General features: G+C 45.4%; 1 protein-coding gene across 2 annotated transcripts in view; it reads right to left on the bottom strand.

Moving 5' to 3' along the window:
* Positions 1 to 23,240, bottom strand: part of LOC115090815 (uncharacterized protein C16orf45 homolog) — a 135,943-nt gene that overhangs the window by 52,601 nt on the left and 60,102 nt on the right. For both annotated transcript variants that reach the window (XM_029600337.1, XM_029600339.1), the window contains exon 2: positions 19,370 to 19,490. In XM_029600337.1, the coding sequence (XP_029456197.1) occupies positions 19,370 to 19,490 (121 nt within the window). The remainder of the gene's footprint in view (positions 1 to 19,369; positions 19,491 to 23,240) is intronic.

Here is a 23,240-nt window from a genome sequence, read left to right as displayed (position 1 = left end):
AGGGGGGGGATTTAACCCCGGTGTCTGCACTTACTCAGGGCCTTGCAGCCGGGTCCCTCCTAGGTCCCTAGTTGCTCCTGGCCCCGAGGTGTGCCTGCTACAGAATCTGCCTTCCAGCTTCAGAGTCTCCCTGCTTGCCTGCCACTGTACCTGCCTGCTTGCCTGCTACGTTGCCCGCTTGCTCCAGTGGCCGGGCCCCTACGGGCTCCTCCCAGGGAGGGGCTCCGGTCTCTGCTCCAGTTCCGAGTCTTGCCACAGTTCCTGCCTGGCTCCAGTTCCGAGTCTTGCCTCAGTTCCTGCCTGGCTCCAGTTCTGAGTCTTGCCACAGTTCCTGCCTGGCTCCAGTTCCGAGTCTTGCCTCAGTTCGTGCCTGGTTCCAGTTCCGAGTCTTGCCACAGTTCCTGCCTGGTTCCAGTTCCGAGTCTTGCCACAGTTCTGTCTGGTTCCAGCTCCAGCCCGCTTCAGTTCCTGCCTGAGTCCGGATCCCTGCCTGCCTGCTCCAGTTCCAGCTTCCGTGATCTCCTAAGTCCCAGCGGCTGGGCTCCTACGGGCTCCTCCTGGGGGAGTACCGGCTTCCAGGGTGAAGCTCACGTCCAGCTCCTGCCTGGTATCCACCTCCCGACCTGTCACTCACCAGAGACTGTAGTACACCTCTCCCCAGTCTCTCACAGGTCGGCCCAAGGGTCCACTAAACAGCTCATTCACAACACCGGTTACTCTGGTTTTGCGTTGACACTGGTTTATAGACTATTTATACTTCATAAATACTTGGACTCTAATTCAGATATGCTTTTGTTTTAATTCGGTTTCACTCAGATTGGTCTGAATTTACACAAAAGCATGAAAAAGCATGCAGATCTTGGAATATTTTAAAAGTGCTTGCAAATCTGGGAATATTTCGCATTGAAACCAGATTAAAAAGATCCAGAGAGGATGAATGTGGAGACTGTAATTATCTCCTCTTGCTCAGATTTACAGGAGTCAGTTCTTGGTTTCCTATACTGTGCATAAACTGTGCTATACAATTGTGTTATATAAAAATAACTAAACATTTAGAGGTTGATATTCAAAGGCTTTGTCCTAGTAATATTTCAAATTACCTGGCCTTTTTTGTTTTCCCCTTCTTTTAAAACTGAAATCCCTCCCCCCCTTTTTTTTTTTTATTTAAGCTGAATGGTAGTCACGTCAGATCAGAGGTGCTGTGTAAATGTTGTTTAATCTAGCTCTTTTTTTGGGGGGGGGGGTAAACCTTCATTTATGGATTAGACAGCAGGTGCACAACGAGCTCCTGCAAAACAAATGAAAAAAAAATACCATCTGAAAAAAATTTAAAAAGTATCCAAGTCCTTAATCATCTGTTACCAGTCACTTGCATAGTGTCTGAGGCATCATCTATTCACTTTTTTTAAATCCCATTTTGAGTACTGAGTCAACATGAAGCTTGTTAATTGCAGCAGTTCCTTAGGGTCCAGTTGGCTTGCATACTGAGCTGTTGGGACAGATCTAGGTTTTATTGCCAGATGAGGCTCCTGTTGCCTGCTTGTGGCGGTAGCTAAGGATATTCTGCAGCCTCCAGCATATTCCATATTGTTCCACATCCCTTTAGTGGGTATGGACTGTACTGGGCCGTGAAGTGCTGAGCCAAGTACCACCTGGAGTAACAGCTGCGGGTCAGTCGAAGGAGGCCGCAGCAGCAGCTGTTTGTTAGTTCATACCATCAAATCCCATGTTGTTGACTGTGGTAATGTGTTACCAGTGTCAGTAAACCAAGGGTAGTGCACATGAATTGCCACTGCTAGGGACAAAATTAAAAAAAAAGGAGGATGCATTATTGATTTTGTATTGCAATGAGTCCTTAGATCCAATGACACTGGCAGATGCAATAACCTGCACACAATGCACAGTTCCTTAACGGACAGGTAACATTTTGTTTTAACTCCTTATGCTAATGGTGTGCCGATGCATCGGGAGTTTTTAAAAAAAAAAAACGCGCGCTTACTGGAAAGTGCGTGCATACGCCTGAGTTAGCAAGTGGGCTCAGCACAGACTGAATGCACATTGTGAACACGGGGGGAGTGGGGAAGGCTCTCAGCCTGTGATTTATGCGCACAAAACATGATTTGTGTGCATCAAAAAGGCTTGTGTAACCCCATCCCACTGATGGGGGCCATAAAAAAATGCGTTGTCTCTTTTGAGGCTGAATCTCACAATGTTAGCTCCCTGCACAAGCCTCTGACCCCGGAGATTGTTGGTGGAGGCCTAGAGTGACTGTCGTTTTCCCTCTTTGAGTGCTGGTCAGGGCCCAAGGACCACACCAGAGACTTTTGGCTGAGTGTTCAAAATTAATTCTTTACTGCTGGGTGATCAGGTGGATGAACGGCACAACAAATCCAGTTCCCACCACCACAGATGGTCTTTCTGTTTGTACATTTCTTCCCTCTGTCTGTGTAAGGGCCTCTTACCACCCAGACCGGGGAAGCGCTACCCCCTCAGGGCTTGGCTAGGAAAGGTCCTCAAATGGATAAGGCATCCTTAGGAGGGAGGAGGAATAGCCTAGTGGTTAGTAGAGATGTGAATCGGAACCAGAATCGGTTCGGATTTCAGTTCCGATTCACATCTCTATAGATGTGAATCGGAACCAGAATCGGTTCCGATTTCACTCCCGATTCACATCTCTAGTGGTTAGAGCAGTGGACTATAAACCAGAAGACCAGTGTTCGAGTCCTGCTGTCACTCCTTGTGACCTTGGGCAAGTCACTTTACCCTCCATTGCCTCAGGTACAAAAACTTAGATTGTAAGTCCTCTGGGGATAGGGAAATACCTACAGTACCTGAATGTAAACCAGTGTGATATCTGAATTGAGATCAAATGTTGGTATATAAAAATAATAAATAAATAGGTGGGCAGGAAAACCATTCCAACTCTGGTAAAAGACAAAAAAATAGTTACTCACACTGGGGCAGATTTTAAAAGGGATACGTGCGTAACCCTTTTAAACCCGCTCCTGCACGCACCAAGCCTACTTTGCATAGGCTCGGCGACTCGCACAAGCCCTGGGATGCGCGTATGTCCTGGGGCTTGAAAAAAGGGGCGGGGCGGGGTGATCCGGGGGCAGGGGCGGAACCGAAGCCTCCGGCACAGCGGCCATGCCATGGGATCGTGCGCCGGCACTTGGCCGGTGCGCGCAACCTACGCCTGCCCAAAGGCAGGCGTAAATAAAAAAAATAAAGGTGGGGGGGGATTTAGATAGGGCTGGGGGGTGGGTTAGAAAGGGGAAGGTGAGGGGGGTGGAAGGAAAGTTCCCTCCGAGGTCGCTCCAATTTCGGAGCAGCCTCAGAGGGAACAGGGAAAGCCAATGGGGCTTTATAACATGCGCGTGGCTGCGCGCGCATGTTATAAAATCGGGCGTAGATTTGTGCGCGCCGGGTTGCATGCACAAATCTACGCCCGCTCCTAATTCTTAAAATCCGGCCCACTCTGTGCACAGAGAGTCAAAATCCTCTCCCTTCAAGGCTTGAAGACTCCAATTTGGGGGTCCTCAACTAGGTTTCCTGATGGTTTTACTCACAGTTAGATGTCTCTCTAATTTCTCACACTTCTTCTCTTGTTTTGAATCCCAAGTTTGAAGGGATCCCCTCAGGAACACCCAGCTCGTGATGTTCCTCTACAGGTAGGAAGGGGGCAGCAAAACTCTTCCTCCTGGTCCTTCTAACAAAAATCTGTTTCCTAAAACTTAGTCCAAAAATACCAGAATGTCCTCACATCATGTCACACCATACTTCTGGTCCCTGGATAAGGTTGCAGAGGGGCAGGTCTTCCTCATCCTGGGGCCCCAGGGAAGGATTCCCCATGCCCCTTCCCCAGGCAACATCCAGGAGTCTCGCAAGGCTTCCTAACACGCAAAATTGTCCAAAAACCCAACACAACCCAGATTGCAACCCTAGCAGGCAGTGAGTGGTCTGGTTGAGCAGACCCCTGACTTTGCTCAGGACCACCAGGCAGGATTTCCCAGGCTCCTCCGAGCAGGCCCCAAAAAACAAACAAGAAAAACCTCCTCTCCTCCTCTAATCTCCAAAACTCAGGCTGCTCTGCCCCAGTCTCTTAAGCGGAAAGCTGTTTATAAATCCTCTCAAGGGGACGGCCATCCCAGCTCCTTCAATGGCTGCACAGAATGATGCCTCCCCATTTTCCTAATTTATACTGCACTAGCTAACAAGGGGTTCCCAAGGGCCATAACGCTAATGAGCCCAGAGGGCCATTACATTTATGTGCACAAAAATGTTTCCAGCACAGAAAACGTTTTTGGTGCACAGAAATCATATTTGTGAGAATGTAACCACCACCTTCCAAGGGATCACCTTCCTAACCCTGAGGAGCATTGGGGAAGCTCTGCCAGGATGGGGTATCATACAATATTTCAGGACAATGTGGGCTGGGGTAGAATCATCAAACCAGGCTGAAGACACTCTCAGGCCTAGCGCGACCTGGTGTGCATATTGTACATTTGCGTTGGGCGGCATACCCAAGGGGGCGTCGGGCCAGCGACAACAGGAGAGGCCGCGGAGCCACCAGTGGAGTTCAATCTGTCAGCGGCCTGCGGCTGAAGAATGAGAGAGGCTACCGGCGGAGCTCAACCCACCGGCAGCTGAAGAGCCTATATATGACACACAGGCTCTCACAGGTACACAGCCACCAGTGGAGTTCAATCTGTCAGCTGAAGGAGAGGTCCGTGTTTATGTGCGCATGCACCCATGCATAACTTCCACTCACGCCCCCCAAGCAGGAAGGCTGTTAGGCTGTGGTGAAGCTCATCCAACCAAGGCCCGATGACAATAGGAGGCAAGGTATGTATTTGAGTGAGCTTGTATGTGTGTGTGTGTGAGTGAGAGCCTGTGTGTGTCTGTGAGAGTATGTGTGTATGTGTCTGTGTGAGAGCATCTGTCGTGTGTCTGTGTGAGAGCCTATGTGTGTGTTTGTGTCTGTCTGTGTGAGCACATATGTGTGTGTGTGACAGCCTATGTGTCTGTGTGAGCACATATGTGTGTATGAGAGCCTATGTGTGTGTGTGGCTATATAATAGCCTATGTGTGTATGTGTCTGTGTGAGAGCCTTTGTGTTTCTGTGAGCACATATGTGTGTGAGAGAGCTGCGCGCGTATGTTATAAAATTGGGCGTAGATCTGTGCGTGCCAGGTTGCGCGCACAAATCTACGCCTGTGCGTAGGTTACAAAATCTGGCCCTATGTGTGTACGTGTATCTGTGTGACAGCCTATGTGTCTATGTGAGCACATATGTGTCTGTGAGAGCCGGTGTACTTGTGTGTTTTTATTTGTGAATGACTGTGTACCTGTGAGCGCCTGTGTGTCATATATAGGCTCTCACAGGTACACACACACACAGGTCCTGTGAAGCCTTCCTCAACTCCCTTGATGCCATTGGCTTCACGCAAATCATCTCTTCCCCTACCCACAAAGCAGGGCACACCCTTGATCTCATTTTCATTAACTCCAGTATCCACTCCTCCACCAATCCTTCATGTACACCCGTCCCATGGTCTGACCATTCCATTATCAAAACCTCCCTATCTATAAAGATAAACAGCTCATGCAACCCCCCCCCCCCCCACACACACACACACCCGTACAGCTATTGTCTTTAGAAAATCCTGCCCCAGCGAGGATCTAATCACAGCCTTTACCGGTTTCCCATCCAAACTCGACTGCTCTTCTCCTGTGGCTGCCCTCGACTCTTGGGGCAATGCCACCTTAGACATCGCTAACAAATTGTGCCCTATCACCACACGTGAGGTGAACCCCTCTGCAAAGAATCAAAAACCATGGTACTCAGTCGACAAGACAAATGAAAAATGACCTCAGACAAAAGGAAAGAGCTTGGTGTAAAGACCCCACCCCTAAAAAAGTATCCATCTTCAAATCCTCCCTTCACCTTTACAGAGTATCCACACTTAAGGCTAAGCGTGACTTCTATGCCTCAAGAATACATGACTACAAATTTAATCCAAAAGCCCTCTTCACCTATGTATCCAATCTCACCAAGCCCACCCCTCCTGCTATCCCAGATAATGAAGCCATCAACAAATGTGAAGAGCTGGCTTGTTACTTTCATAATAAAATTGCAAACATCCTCCTTAGACTCCCACCCCCTCCCTGCAGGCACTGGATTGTCCTCTGTCACCCTCAATTCCCTCGACCTTGTATCGTCCACCGAAATCGTTTCCATCCTCAAAAAGATTAAACCTGCAACTCACCCATCAGACACTATACCCACCAAAGCCCTCCTCATGATACCTGACGCTATTGCCAAACCTATTGATGTCATCAATTGCTCCCTCTCCGCTGGCATCGTTCCCGATCCCCTCAAGCATGCAGTGGTTAAACTGCTGCTCATGAAACCATCCTTAGACCTTAACGACCCCTCCAACTTCCGCCCCATCTCCAATCTCCCTTTCATTGCAAAAATTATGGAAAAGGTCATCAACTCCCAGCTAACAGACTACCTTGAAATGAACAACATACTTCATTCCTCCCAATTTGGCTTCCGTAAATATCTCAACACTGAGACCCTTCTCCTCTCCTTAACAGATTACCTCATCAGAGGCATGGACCAAGGACACTGTTACATTCTTGCCCTGCTGGATATTTCGGCTGCTTTTGATACTATAAACCATAATCACCTCCTCTCCCGCCTTTCTGATATTGAATCTCTGGCGCTGCACTTAAGTGGTTCACATCCTATCTCGCCAACAGACAATTCTCAGTTAAGATAGGCAAGGCTGAATCCACTCATTACGCTCTCTCCCAGGGAGTCCCGCAAGGTTCCTCCCTATCCTCCACCCTATTCAATATCTATCTCACCCCCCTATGCCTGCTCTTATCAGACCTTGGCCTCAAATTCTACCTTTATGCTGATGACATGCAAATCGTCATACCTGTTCAAGACTCACTATCTAAAGCCCTTGAATTCTGGGGAAATTGCCTAGTAGCCATCAACACCCTACTCACAAACCTCCATCTGGCTCTAAACACATCCAAAACTGAACTGCTCCTCATCTCACCTCCCTATTAAACCCTCCCTTGCTAATGATCCTGCATACAAAACACTCCACTCACAGCACTGCGCCTGAAACCTTGATGTTGTGAGTGAAGTGTTTAGTGGACCCTATGGCCGACCTGTGAGAGACTGGGGAGAGGTGTACTATAGTCTCTGGAGTGTGACAGGTCGGGAGGCGGATACCAGGCAGGAGCAGAAGGTGAGGTTCACCCTAGAAGCCGGTACTCCCCCGTGAGGAGCCCGTAGGAGCCTGGCCACTGGGACTTAGACGATCACTGAAGCTGGAGCTGAAGCAGGCAGGCAGGGCTCTGGTGACAGGCAGGAACTGAAGCAGGCTTGGACTGAAGCAAGCAGGAACTGGAGCAGAACTGGCTACTGGAACCAGACAGGAGCTGAAGCAGGACTGGCTACTGGAACCAGACAGGAACTGAAGCAGAACTGGCTACTGGAACCAGACAGGAACTGAAGCAGAACTGGCTACTGGAACCTGGAACCAAGCTGGAACTGAAGCAGAACAGGTTACTGCAGGCAAGCCAGACAAAAGCAAGACTTGAGCACGGAGAGAACACAAGTCTCAGGCAGGAACGGAGTCGCTAATGCAATAGCGCACTCCGGGGCACGGAGCAACTGAGAACCGCAAGGAACCCCATTGCAAGGCCAAGTCCTGGGATCCGTGGTGGCCTTACATAGGCCGCGGCGTCTGACATCATCGGTGGGGCGGAACTTCCAGTGGCGGGAAACGGACTTCATATGCGCGGACTGCGCGCGTGCGACTAGGGAGAAGGCGTCCAGGCAGGGCTTCTTGGCGGCGTCCCCCCCCGCGGGGATGCCGCAAAACAGGCCGCAGACCCTCGGAGACGGACCAGGGCCAAAGGAGGTAAGGGCCCAGTTGTGGCTGCCGTGACTGGGATCGCAACACTTGGGGTTCAGATTGACCAGCAACTGAACCTAAAAAAAACACATCAACTCAATCCTCAAGGATGGTTTCTTCAAACAATATCATGAAAAAATTGAAGCCCCTACTTCATGCCAACGACTTCCGTACAGTCATTCAGGCCACACTCGCATCCAAAATGGATTACTGTAACTCCCTCCTCCTTGGATTACCTCACTCCTCCATTAAACCCCTTCAAATGCTGCAGAATGCAGTGGCCAGAACTCCAATGCACGTAAATACGACCACATCACCCCCATCTTGAAAGACCTTCATTGGCTCCCCATCCCATCCCTTATCCTCTATAAAAACCCTCACCACTATTCACAAAGCCATTTATACACACAGCTCCTACTGGCTTGACGATCCTTTCCGTCTTATGTGCCCCACTCGGCCCACCAGAAACTCCAAAAAAGTGACCCTCCATGTTCCATTTCTAAAAAAGGCGCACCTCACCTCCACGAGAGAGCGGGCCCTCTCCATTGCTGGACCCATGCTCTGGAACTCTCTACCGACCAACATCAGACTAGAGTCTTGCACTTCAAAATTCAGATCCCTATTAAAAACGTGGCTGTTCAAACAAGCCTTTCCCCAAAACCCTTAGCAGTCCCTGCCTAATCGCCTCCTCCTATTTACTCCATTATCTCCCCTACCCTCTACATAGTTATTCTAGCACTGCTAGCACCATATTTAGTTAGGTCAGCATTGTTCATGCTCGTGCGTTACCTGTTACCGTATTTTGCCCGTTGCGATTTCGTCCCTTTCTTTGCTTTCATTGGTTTATGTATCCTCCCTCTCCCCACTACCTGTTTTTTGTAATTTCTATTCTTTAGTTTCGCTGTAAACCGATATGATGTACCCACGAATATTGGTATAAAAGACTCTCTAAACAAATAAACAAACAAATAAATAAATAATGTTGCTGTGAGGGAGAAGGAGCCTGTGTATGTGAGAGAGAGAATGTGTGAAAGAATGAATGTGTTATTGTGCGTGTGTGTGAGGGAAGATAAAATTTGTACAGCCCTACCTCCCACAATCCACGATGATCTCAGGGTGACTGGAAATCAAAAGATCCCAGTATGGAGAGCGGAAGATTTTAAAATCCTTATTAGTTTTAATTATTGGGTGTAATTTGATGTTTCTGCTCTTTTGAAATATTTAATTTTGGGGAGTAAATAGAACATTTTTTAATTATTGGATTTTTTATTCATCAGATGTTTTGAAATATTTTATTGGTGGTTGGGAGATTTTGGATACTCTTAATCATTAACTGGTTTGAAATATTTATTCTTTTTACGAATATGATTTTACTATTATGATTGTTTTATATTTCTTGATTTTTTTATTTAAAGTTTTTATGAAGAATGGTAATGCTCCTGTTTTTCCATTGTTGCTCTGCATGTAGAGACTGGCTTGTTTTGGGTTCCAGGTCAGTTCACGTTTCTGTTTATACTTTCTGATCTCTTCATTCTGTATGTGGTGGGGGTCTGTCTTTGTTCTGCATATGTGACGGAGGTGAGGGGGCGGGGACGTGTCAGTTTTTAAAAATATAGATTGCAGGAGGGAGCTGGGCTTTATTTGACGGGCCTGGGACAGAGGCTGAATGACTTGGGGGGGGGGGGGGGGTACGACAGCACAGTCATTGTTCGCACAGGGCAGCAAAAAACCTAGCATTGGCCTTGGACACTCTCACATACAGTCCAAAAACCCCAATTTCTACTCTCTACTTGTGCTCCAAAAATTAGCACATATACTTGAAAACACACAAAAAAACATCAGCAGGAAAAACACCGGGTTCATATCACAGTCCATCCATGGGGCAGTCTCTTTCACTTCTCCCACCCCAAAGTGTGAGAGAAGTGAGAGAGACTTTTGATTTCTTGTCACCCTGAGATTGTTGTAGATTTTCAGGGAGGGGAAGAGGGGGAGAAGAGATGCAGCAGCAGTAGCACATGAACAATGTTTTCACACACACACACACACACACATTCACCTCATGCTTTTTTATAAAAATACAGTTCATTCTCACTCCTCTTATTCTTCCATACACACACACACTCACGCACACATGACCACTCACTCGCTTCTCTCCCTTTCACACCCATACCATACTCCCCCTCTTCCCACATCCACCCTCACTCACTCGCTTTCATTCTCCTCATCCCAAATCTACCAAAGACAGCAGCTTCCTCTTTCAGATTGCTCAGATCCACAACTTCTTCCCCTACACGAGCCCCAGTGGATCTGCTCCTCTTTCCGTCTGTCAGGGGGGGGCCTTATGCTCTCCCTCTTTGCAGCTGCGGAGCCCATGAATTCCTTCCTTGTTCAGGGATGGGGCACGCTCCTCCTTCTCCTGGATGCGTGTCGGTTCCAAGATGAGATTTGGGCAATGTTCTCTCAACTTAGCTTGATGGACTAGTCTCTACCTGGGTAATATCAAGCTAGGTTGAGAGAACATTGCCCAAATCTCATCTTGGAGTGAGTTTCCTCACTCCGAGGTTCATCAAATGTTCACAAGAGACCACTGTTCTGTTCGTACATCTAACATTGAATGTCAAAGGGGCCTCTAACCCCCTACACGGATACCTAACCCTCACCTGGAGTTACTAGGTGGGCCTACCATAGGGATACAAATACCTTTCTAGGGAGAGGACATTATGGCCAGTCTCTCTCTCTCTCTCACTCACTCTCATCCAAATAGGTCTTGCAGGAGACATCACACAAGGCAATAAAACCCTGCACAATAGCTCTTCACAGACTCTGCTCCTATTTTCCTTGTTTGCATAACACCATACGATATGGTGCTATCGCATGCATTAAACATATTTTTGCATGCGCTAAGCCCTTAATGCATGCAAAAAAGCCTTAGCGCATTTTGATAAATGACCCCCATAGTTTGCTGACCATTTTATTCCTTCCTACTTATGATTTCCTGAATATCAGACCAGTTCTGTAGCTATTATTATTATTAGTTGCTTTCTCTGAGTAAGAATAGCTACAAGCATTTATATTTATGTGGCAGTAGGATTACCAAATGGTTTCAGGTCAACACAATAAAATCAACAGCCAAGAACACTGCAATAGTAAAGGCATGCTCAACTATTTATTGATGCATAAATAGAAAAAAATGTTTAACTCCTAACCTATCCAGGAATTTTGTGTGTGTGTGTGTGTATTTTTAAACATTTTATATTCCGCACATCATAAACTAAGTGGATGACAATTTACATTCATAAAATGAAATATTAAAACATTATCATGACTAAGACCTCATAAAACTCTGCATAAAACAAAACAAAGAACAAATTGATACAAAGAATAGTTTTCTTTTCTACATTTGTGTTTCCAGCTCGCTGAGAACTGGTTTCTTTGTGGGCTACGGCAACAATAGGCTTTCATTTGCTACTACTCGGGAATTTTTAATAGTATCTTATATTTCCCCCCCCCCCTCCCCCCAACCTCACTTAGTCCTGTCATAGCAGTAAGATTTCTCAACCAAGGGCCATGCACCAGAGTTTCTTCTGGAGCCCTCTAATCATGGTCCCCAAATCCAGTCACTAGGTGTGTGATACCCTCTGCAGTATCCCCAGCCCCAATCGACATGAATAGAAGACCTGAACTGGGAATTGAACCCAAGTTTTCTGCATGGCGGTCCACAGTGCTGTATCTGAACCACTAGGTTGGCTTCCTATCCTGGACTCTCAGGGCTGGTGCAAGGGGAATAGGTGCCCTAGGCACCTTCTGCCTCATGCTGCCCCCCTCCCCCACATTGTGCCACCACTCCTCCCCGGTTGCACCGCCACCCCAATTAGGGGGGGTGCCGCAGCTCCACTCCTCTTTGGTGCCGCTGCTCACAGCCCCACATGGCTCGCGTCCCCTAATGATCGGCGCCCTAGGTCCAGACCTAGTTCTCCTACTGGTTCCGCCGGCCCTGAGGACTCTTGGCTACTCTAGAACAGTATTTCACAACCCTCTCCTGGGAGCACCCCTATCTAGTCTGGTATTCAGGATTGCCACAATGAATATGCATGAGATATATTTGCATAGACAGGTGTATGCAAATCGATTTCATGCATATTTATTTATTTTATTTATTTAAAATCTTTTCTATACCGTCGCTAAGTTACATACCATCGCAACGGTTTACATATAGGCACATAAGTAAGTTTGGAGTAAGCGTACTATAGTACATTCTAACAGGTGCCATTACGTTTCGGTTACATTAAATCATAAAAATACGTACAAATGTTTAGTGATGTAGGTTCTACTTCCTAATCTAACCCCCAAATTCCTCAATTTGGGGGTTAGATCAAGAGGTAGGGAAGATTCCAAACGGTGACCTGCTGCAAAGGAGTTCTACTTTTTTGCCCTTTTTGTGAAGATTTTTTCTGAGTTCTCAGGAGGACGTTTGTGGCCATCCTTCCTGCCTGAAGAGAGAACATCTGGAGGGAGCTTCTGTGTTCCCTGCTACTGGACTTTTCCCTAAGAAAAATCCCATTGAGACAACTGAAGAAGAGACCTGTGAGTATGACCTAAAATTCTATTCTGAGAACACCCAATTGGAGTCTTCATCCTGAGAAGGAGATGCACTTTGAGGAGACTGTGAAAAGACTGTAATTCCTTTTGCCATCAGTATTTTTGGAAGGGGTTTTCCGTCCCAGTTAAGAATGACCTACCCATCTCTCAGTATCAGGCAGGGTGAGAGTTTCCCTGCCCGATACTGAGAGACGCTTGCATAGGTAAATTGGAGAACTGTAAATTTCATTTTTTCAAGCCAAGACTATGTGAACACTGCCAAAGTGCTATTTGTTAGGGTTTTGTATGTTTGTTGGCCCCTGGGCCGACGGGAGCGATGGTACTACCCACAGGCAGGAGCCCTGTGAGTCTCTCCACCGGGAGGCGAGGTCTCGGCAGGCTTTCAGACACAGCTGTGGAACAGAGTCTTTATTAGAGAGAGGGACTGCCTGAGAAGCGGGCAGTGCAGAGACAAGCACAATGTTCATGTGATGGGGCATACACAGAGGGAATACCTCCTAGTAGCAATCTGGTAATGGTCCGCAGAGCAGGGTACACTGATAAGGTCCTCTCGTAGAGATGGCTTGGTAGTGGCCTGCAGCGCGGGGTACACCAGCAGGGTTTCTCACGTAGATCAGGAAAGGTGGTGGCGCTGTGGGCCACCACCTTTCCTGATCTACGTGAGGAAGATGCCAGAGGATTCCCACAGATGATGGTATGAAGGAGGTCCACAGAATGAGGTGCTCATAGGAGGTCCTATGCAGGTGAATACAGTAGTGGCCCGCAGCGCGGGGTACACAGAGAAAGGAAGTAATCCAAGGATTAAGAGTACTCACAGCAAAGAGCGTTCCAGCAGTAGTCCTAGGATGCAGGATAGAGCGATAGCTGAAGGCAGAAGGCCCTCCGAGGAGTGGATAGTCAGAGACAAGGAAGGGCCCCCGAGGAGTGGGTACCCAGAGGGTGTCTCGCCAGAGAAGAGCTGGAACGGAAGTCCATAATGTGAGGTGCGGAATCAGCAATGAGGGAACTCGTTGCCAAGTCGTCAGTGGTCAGGATCGGTCGGCTTAAGTATCCAGGAGTGGAGATGCCCCTGAGGTTCCCGCCAAGCAGTGCTTAACCTGACCTGTGCGTGCACGCCTATGGGATCCCGGAGTTAAGATAGCGGTCGGCAGCGCCCACACCATCCTGGGAACGCAAGGTGGGTCGGCGGTAGCTGGCGGAGGCCGCCACTCTCCCCAATGGAGTCACTGAAGAGAAGAGAGAGGTGAGCAGAAGCGGTCGCAGCCGCCTGTGACCGACGGGCGTAACACTATTTAAGAACTCTGACAGTAAAGATTTGTTTTGGGACACTCAACCCGAACTTCCAGAGCCTTCTCTGGCACTCACATCCTTTCAAGTTGCTAGAGACCTATTAGCCTCTCAGGGCAACCAATCGAGAGTCACCCCAGCCATCTTGGGCCTTGGAGGATTTAGTCCTCCCCCTATTGGAAAGTTCCCCTGTCCTGGGGCCCTTGGACTGTGCCGGAGTGGAAGAAAGTTAAAGGATTGGGCCCGGGATCTTTGTGTGCCCCTGCCCTCCTGGCCCCTAAACCAGAGAGGAGGATGCATCACAAAAGGCCTTTCTTTCCTCCCAACCCCCGACTTCTGCCAAATTGAATTGCACAAGACTAAGAGCCTTCAGCTGTTAATGCTCCCAAGATCTGGAATAAGCTTCATTTATCCATCTGCCAGGAACCACTCTACCTCACTTTCTGGGAAAAAAAAAAAAGGCATGGCTATTCAGCCAGGTCTTTTCCCAGCAGGCTCATTAGGAATATTAAAGTGTTTCCCACACTTGGTCCTTATGTTGGCACTCAGTGTTAACTACATTTAACCATGTTATACTTTTCTAAGTCTTAATTTCTGACATCAGTTTTGAGACCAAACCTGGCAAAAAGCGGAATCTCAAATGCTTGCCAATAAATAAAAGTTGTAATTGCTTATTAATAAAACTGTGATCGGGGCCAGCAGTGAAGGAATTTCATTTGGGCATTACTTTAGCAGTTTCAGGTTTATGGGAAGGATGTGGGGGTCTGTCTAGGTATACGCAGCTGCTGAGCCCAAGGAATAAGTTTGCCCAGGTTCATTTTGTTGGGCAAGGGCACCCTTGATACAGAGGTAAACGTAGTGAGGATATGTGAAATATTGTCCTCATCCTTCGATCTGGCCATAGTTATAAATTAACATTACGATGCCTTTCTACTCATTCGTGATATAAACATTTTCAACACTGGCTGAAAGATCTTTCACAGAGATCAAAGAATGCAGCCAGAAGCTGTTATGAGGCCAGCGCTTCAGTACAGAGAAGATTACTAAACACTGTTGGCTTAGCTGAGGGCAGAAGGAAGAAATCAGCAGGTGGTCTTGTTGTAACCAATTGTACTCAAGCCCATAGGCATGCCTGCTATTAACTTACCACTGTTGGATGGTTTCCAATAAACCTCTGTTTTTCCTTCAGTTGGGTCTGTAGGACATCTCTCTTTTCAGATTATCGGTTAGCTTTCACTGCACCCTTGGTACTTTATGCTAAGCGAATGAGTTGGTCTGACAGTAATGGGCTATCTCGTAAAATTGTCAATTGACAGCTTGAAACCTCTTTTTTTTTTTCAGCAACGTCAAAGATCCCTTGTGCTGTTTTAAAAAAATTCTGACTTGAATTGCAACCATTTTGCTAGTATTAACTTTGGATTGCTCTCCAGTATGACCAACAATGAGGCCTCCACTGGTTCATCATTTTGCTTTTAGAAAACAAAGCTCCTTTAATTGTCAGCCCACTCCCATGAATCTATTTGGATCTGAACATTTTGCCGGGAAATAAATGCAGTTGTCTCTATGTGAGAGTGCCAATAATACAACGTACGTATTTAAGATGCTTTACAACCAGCCTGTGAGAATATGCTACTCCTCTGAGCATGAGACTTTAATGCCAGAACACTAATTTAATGAGAAGCTGAGACATCCTACACTAGTCAAAGGGGCTGACATATTTATTACATTGATATAAAACAGCAGCAGTGTTTATTTATACTGATAATGTCAAGCTGACTGGTTCTTGGCTCTTTTACATGCCTATTGCTTTTATTCTTGGCTCTTATGTTTATTCCAAACTGTATTCTTACTCCGTGGCCTGTTGGTTACTGTGAAGGACTGGGTGAGATCCAAGCTCAAAAGTGATCTTGCAGCTCCCAAGGTTTGGACTTGCAAGGTTGTGGAGGTGACACCTAGCTTCAAGCAAAGAGCAGCTTGGACTGCTCATAGAGTACAGTGCAATCTTGGACTGGGTTTTCATTCCTTACAGGTAATTATAGAGGTCTCAGTAGGCCGTAGGTGTGCAACCACAGTGGGAGCAGTGAAATCGCTGCAGATTTCCCAAATTCCTCGCTCTTTCAAGCCAGGGAAAAAAAATGTATTCCTGGAGAGCCAGAGGGTGATCCATATGTGTTTAGGAAACAGGTTAATAACTGTGAAGTATTTTTAGTGCAAAGATACAATGTGCAATAGCTTCAGAAGGGACAAGACAAAAAGGAATAATATTTGCCGTAGAGCAGTATTAGCTTGCAGAGCTAAGAATGAACTATTCAACTTCACAGATTCAGAAAGACGAGGGATTTCCAAACTGTGAGTTTTAAAAAGCACAACATTGTGAATGTTTGATCCATTGCTTTTGCTGGTTTTGTAATGTCAGCTTCCTTGTAGGGCAGTCTGACATGCTCAGAATTCTTCCTATAGTGTGATATCGGGATGTTCTCACTACTGGGTGCCGAAATCAGCACATGCTGTTACATTCAGGCATTTGAGATCAGCTAGTACAAAACCCAAATCTATGTCTTAGACAGAAAAGATCTGATTGTTTCCGAGTCAAATATTTCAAAATCAGGACAAGGAATTGTTGCTTTTTATGGTGACCTCAAACTCTCTCCAGCTTGTGAGACAGAACTAAGCAAAATTATGAACCAGTTTCTGATATCTGTTCGTCTTGTACAGAGATTTGACTCAGAACTTGTATGTTTTGACACTAAACACTGGACTAAACTGAAAAATCAGGATGGTGGGCCTGGGCCAAGAGAGAAGACATGAATTGAAAATGTTGTATTGCAGATCTACAACAATACTTCAGATCCACACTCAAAGGAACAGTAAGCAAACAAGAACAGATGGAACACAGAATACTGAAGTGCCCAACGTGTCAAGGTGGTGCAGTGTGCAAGAATATGAAACTAAAGAATAAAAGCAAGACATCTTTTGTGCTGGAGAAAACAGACATGCTAGTTTTCTCAGAGTAATTGATTTCATATATCTAGTGGCTTGGTTTGAACAATTCAGTGGAGTGTGTCAATGTCAATATCATCCTGCATTACTGTCTTTGCGACTCATAGTTATGACATTTTAACCTAAAGCACTTAAAACTGCATTAAAAAAAAACAAAACTCAGCCAGGACCACCCAGAGGCTCAGAAGCAAGTACTGCTTAGTGCCATATGCAGGACCTGTGTTTGATTCCTGAGTGAAATCTTCTGCTTTCCTAGCCATCCTGGGCTGGGAATGCTGCAAAAGCAGCATTTGCAGCCCTTGCCGGGGAGGGAGTCCTAGCCCTTATGCAATGATGACACCTAGTGGCTGAATTTAGGTGCTATTGTTACCGTGTCTGACGGACAAGCTATTAGCAGAGGGCACTCGGTCAGCAGCTGAGTACTCTTGCTGCAATGACTGGACTAATTGAGTTGGGAGGAAATATAAAACAATGGAGAAGCTCCAGGAAATTGCAAATGAAGACTTGTGGCATTGTAGCTGAACAGATTCCAATTCTGGTTGAGCTGGAACATCAAAGCAGCAGGAGGAAACTGCTGGGCCTTTAAAAAGTCAACCCCTAGCATTCAGCCTTCACAAACAGCTGGAGATTGGCTGGAAACATATCATTGGTCAGCTTCAGTCCGATTCATTTCTTCATTCAGCGTGCAGTGATCTTTTCTTGGCTGATGATATAAGGCTTCTTACTCCTGCACTAATAATCTGTTACTCTTTGATAGGATTGTATGGATATAGTCAATGGAGAGGGAGCAATTGACTCAAGATATTTATGGTCAGTTCTGTTTTTTAGCAACCTCCTCTGAAAGCCCTAGGAAATTTGAAATCCTGCCTTCTCCAGTAAGACAACACAGAAAAGTGGATGCATGGGAACAAGAGCTGAAATTTTGATAAGACCCTTACTATTAACAATGTTCAAACGTGTGCTACGGTAATTCAACCAACTTTCTACAGAAACACTCTTGCAACTTCCAAATTCTACAGGACAAGAGATAAATTAAGAGAATTTGGGGAAAAAAAGTATCTCGTTGATGGAGTCAGCAGGTCGTTTGCCATTGCCCATCCTCACCCTGCCCATGACCTGTCCATGCTTATGAATTGAACATTTCAATGTCTTTCTACTCTTTCATGATATAAACATCTTGAATACTGGATGCAACATTTATTTATTTAACATATTTACATTCCATAAATATCAATATTATGTACTCAGCATATTACAAAGATAAAAATTAAATATTAGCATAAAAAAACTCATAAATTATTAAAAACACAATTTTAAAATACAATGCATAATTTTAACCCCAATAAGCAATGTACACATTTAATCTATCAAACCTGATAAAAAGCCTGCTGAAACACAAAAGCTTTTAGTTGCTTTTTGAATACCTTAATATCATCTAGGAGATGCAGGCATTCATGCAGACTATTCCACAGAACGTGGCCTATAGCAAAGAATGCACAATGCTGAGTGCATTGTAAATGAGCAGGTTTTGTTGAAGGGACATTAAGAAACAATGTATCCTGAGACCTTAATGTATGGGCTAGGTTATATATATATAGAAATTCAGCTAGATAATTTGGACCACTTTGATTTAATATTTTAAATATTAAAACGAACATTTTACATTCAATACACTGACGTCCTGGCGAGCAGTGAAGAGGCTGCAACAAAGGTATTTTGCAAAGATGAAAGGATGCAGCAGGGTCAGGCTTTCACTGAGGGTCTGTGTTACAGTGGAAACCAGACCTCGCTATCATACCTTCAGGGCATCTACGGGAAACAGCCATGAACATCTCTGGATGTCACTTTTTCCTCATACCTTAATGTCATGAGACTGGGCAGACTAAATGGGTCAACTAGTCTTCATCATCCCTCATCTACTATGAAACAATAAGCCAAAACTGGGTTCTTCTGGAAGCCAACAGGAAATATGCCAACTGGGTGCCATGAAGTCACCCCTCTAATACAGAATTTTGGATTGTTCATGGTTTTTCTGAAGCAGTATATTGTGGTCTCTGCACAATTAATCTTTGATGGGTGCCGGATGGCAAAGAGAAGAAGGAGAATGGTCTGGTAGGGAAGGATAACCTGAAAAAAAAAAGTCAAGGCAGCTGCAAATCCTTCTTTTTAATAGTGAGGCCATTGGACTGCACAGTATTATTTGATTTTCAGAGAGTGACATAGTGCTGCTTGCACAAGTACTGCACATCGGCATCGGCAGTGGGGAAATTGTACACATATCGTAAACCCCCCCTCCACCATGCAACGTTTATTATATTATAGAATGCGAAGGAGGCTATTGCAGCACCAATTATGAATATGTAGATAGAAGGCCTCAGGATGCAACTGAGCATAAGTTTGACACTCCCTGTATGAATCCAAAGACAATGTGATGCAAGAGAGAGAGAGAGAAAGGAAGGAAACATGACAGTAGTCTGCAATATGTCCATAAAGTACTGACCAGGCCTAAATGATGTCCTCAGGAATATGCAGTTACTTACATATATCTCAGTTCTGATTCCCGCCTCACCAGGGCTTCCCTTATCCTCTCAATTTTGAAAAGTTCATCTTCAATATCATCTACTGTGGTTGTAGAATCAGCCATTGAAACAATTTCATCATCTGCAAATTAAGATTTAAAAAGAACTTGGTTTATGAAGTAATAAGAAAAAGTAAGATATAGTCACAGTCATTGTGCCTGGAGAATAAAGATCTAAAGCTCATACTACCCCGAAGTCATCAGCAGTAATGGAAGCTGTGCAGTCTTATTAACAGCCTACATGTCTGTAGTTGGAAAGATTTAGGCTCCATGGTACTATCTAAAAATTCTTACCATGTGTGAAGAATTTTGTCTTTTTTTGTCTTTTTACCTTTTCTCACACTATCTTCAAAACCACTCCCCCACACCCAGCTTTTCAGACATCATGCCCTGCCGAATCTGGGGCACCCTCACTGGCTCCCCTCCGTGGCGCAGCCTCAGAGCCACTTGGCTGGCAGGGGCTGCCGTAATAGTTGTAGCCATCTTCCCCGCCTCCCTGGGCCTGAGTGCACCTCCTACAGTACACCTCGGACCAACCAGCCTTGACGGACACGGTTTTTGAGATCCAGATCCCCCACCCCCCCCCCACACACACACACCCATGCTGCACAGGGCTATAGCCTTACACCCAAAATGTGAGTTTCTTAATGCTGGTTCTTAAAAAGTACTGTGAGCTGTGAACTTGTTAATTTTCATTTCGTTTATGGTTAATGTGTCGAATTCTATGTCCTTAAAAGTAGCTGAATTACTATTGTAAAAATGGAGGTACGGCTGTAATTACCAACATAGCTGTAATACAGTGGTACTAGCATGGCTGTAACATAGTAGCAACCAGCTAAGTATTGCAACAGCAGATGCCTTATCTACAGCAGAGGTCATTGAGTGCTGGCTTAATCAGACCACTTTGGAGTAGGTATAAACTGTTTGCGCTGATGATCATGTGGCTTTTTGCTGATGGCTACAGAAAAAAAAATAAATCCTGCTCTGGAGAGATGCCGAATAAGACAGAGGATGTTATAAAACGCAGTGCAAGCCCCCAGCTGAGTTTCAGCAGGTAATCCCCTTGTTCTAGTCATCTATTTCATCATTTTGCTATGTATTGCCAATCTCCTAGTGCCTGATTCGCTAGGGTTTCCCCTCTGCGTCGCCTACCCCTCTCCCCCCCCCACCCATTCTGTTACCATGAGGAAAAAAAGCTAAGTGAATCAGGCCTTTAGTGTCTTCAGAAGGTCAATTATTCTGAAATGATCTGAGATCTTGGGACATCCAGCAAAGATGGAGAGTAGTAGTTGGCATCGGTTTCCTCTAAAATGCCAGAATTTCTGCAGCTGTTCATGTGTGATACTCTCCCTCTGGGTTTGGTTTTTTTTAAAGCCAGATATAGAGAAAGTACTGTTTGAAGCCATAAAAGATGGAGGCTGGCATGGGATCTGGGTTAAATGATTAATACTTATGAAGGAACCTCAGTGCCCATGGCACTGTCCACAAGGAAGAGTTTCAGTAAGAAAGAAGTGATGCAAAATAAACAAAACAAAAAAATAAAAGATTAGGAATAACATTTTTAAAATTGTCATCTGGCATCTGCACTGACCTGGCCTGCTCCTAAATCTTGTATTTATTATCTAATTTGCAAAAGTATCCTTATAGTGATTTATAAAGAAAAATAGGTATGCATATTGACAGGGGCGACTCAAGGCAATCTGCTGCCTGAGGTGAAGGATAAAATGCCCCCCCATGGCCCAGTACAGGTGAAATCACTGAGAGCCAGGGCAGGGGGAAGGCAATGGAGGGTGAAGTGACTTGTCCAAGGTCACAAGGAATGACAATAGGATTTGAAGCCTGGCTTCCCTTGTTTGCAGCCCACTGCTCTAGCCACTCAGTTTTTGGGCCTATTATTTTTTTGTTTGCAGTCTTCGGTGTCTGCACTAGGGAGAAATGTTTACTGGGGCAGGGTGGCCTTTGGCCGCCCCATCTCCTGGGTCTAGAAATAGAACTCCTCCATTCCCTATTGCCTGCCTCCCACCCTTCTCCATGAGGGTGTGAGAAGTTGGTGAATGGTGGGAGTCTGTGTGTGTGTGAGACACATTCATCTCTTAGGGCTGATACAAGGGTATTAGATGCACTAGACCAGTGGTTCTCAACTTTTTCCCCATCAGTACACACCTGACAGGCCACGCTCACATGTGTGACACACTGCTCATTACAATTCACGGCAGAAATAAAAAGTAAAGGTCCGGTAATTATTTTTATTGTTTAAAATGACACAAGGAAAAGATACGTATTCTGTCTGAACAGAAATTGCATAAATAGTAAACATCCCACACCAAAACAGTACCAATTTCCAGCACTTAAACAGTAACCACCTTACCTAAGAAAAGGCAACACTGAAAATATTATACCAGGCCTTAAGACACCAATACATCTCCTATTAGGAAAATGGACCAAGTCAGGCTGCTATAGAGCCCTACACAGAAACTACACACCAGCAGAAAACCTCACCTAAATCACATGTGCTGACCCTCACCTAACAAAGAATAAAGAGACCAAAACGCATAACTAGAAGCATGCAGACAGAAACTGAATTGGAAACTGCAACAAGCCGAGTCTCTGTATGCAGTGTAATAAAGGAAAAAAGAAACATCACCCATCCTTATAAAACAAATCAAGAAATATAAAATCAGTAGCAGTAAAACCATACTAACAAAAAGAACAGATTATTTCAAAACAGCTGATGAGTCGAATATCCAATAATTAAAAACTCATATAAAAACTTTCTAGATACCAATAAAATATTTCAAAATAGCAGACACAAAGACCCAGTAATGAAAAATAAGGATTCAAAATTTTTTTCGCTCCGCATACCTGGGAACATTTGATATCCAGGTGCCCTGAGATTGTTTTGAATTAGCAGGAGGAGGGGTGGTTTGCTTGGAACTTTCTCCTCTCTCTCAGTCACATACCAGTGCTCTCTCTCACACTGGCTCTCAATTACACACCTATACACACATGCTCTCAGTCACTCACATATACACATGCTTTTTCTCTCACTTATATAGGCTCTTAATTACACATTTACACACATGCTGTCTATCTTTTCACGCTTACACACACAGGCTTTCAATCACACACATACATGCTGTCTTTTTCTCTCACACACAGACTCTCGTTCACAGGCTTACAAACATGCTCTCTCTCTTTCTCTCATTTACACACAGGCTCTCAATCACATACTCACATGCTCCCTCATCTAAACCAGTTCTCAATCACACACAGACACACATGCTCTCTCTTTCTCACATTTACATACAGGCTCTCAATCACATACTCAGATGCTCCCTCACCTAAACCAGCTTTCAATCACAGACACACATGCTCTCTCTTTCTCTCATTTACACACAGGCTCTCAATCACATACTCAGATGCTCCCTCACCTAAACCAGCTTTCAATCAGACACAGACACACATGCTCTGTCTCTTACTTATACACACAGGCTCTTAATCATACATACACATGATCTCTCTCACACACAAATACTCTTTCACACAAACATGTTTTCAATCACAAACTTACACATACAGGTTCCCAATCGTAAACTTACATTCATGCTCTCTCTCTCTCACAGGCAGGCTTTCAATCACAGACATATACTTTCTTTCACATATACAGGCTCTCAATCATTCACATACATGCTATCTCACTCACTCACACACACAGGATCTCAAACACACATGCTTGTTTGCTCATTCACTCTCTCTCCCCCCCCCCACCCTCCCCAGAACTAGCGGCAGCAACAGCAGCCTCCTCTCAACCCTAACCTCCTTCATTTTCAGCC

This window comes from Rhinatrema bivittatum, chromosome 4, assembly GCF_901001135.1.
Source record: "Rhinatrema bivittatum chromosome 4, aRhiBiv1.1, whole genome shotgun sequence".
Lineage (NCBI taxonomy): Eukaryota > Metazoa > Chordata > Amphibia > Gymnophiona > Rhinatrematidae > Rhinatrema > Rhinatrema bivittatum.
The sequence above is the reverse complement of the archived record's forward strand: the minus strand, read 5'-3'. Positions and strand labels throughout refer to the sequence as shown.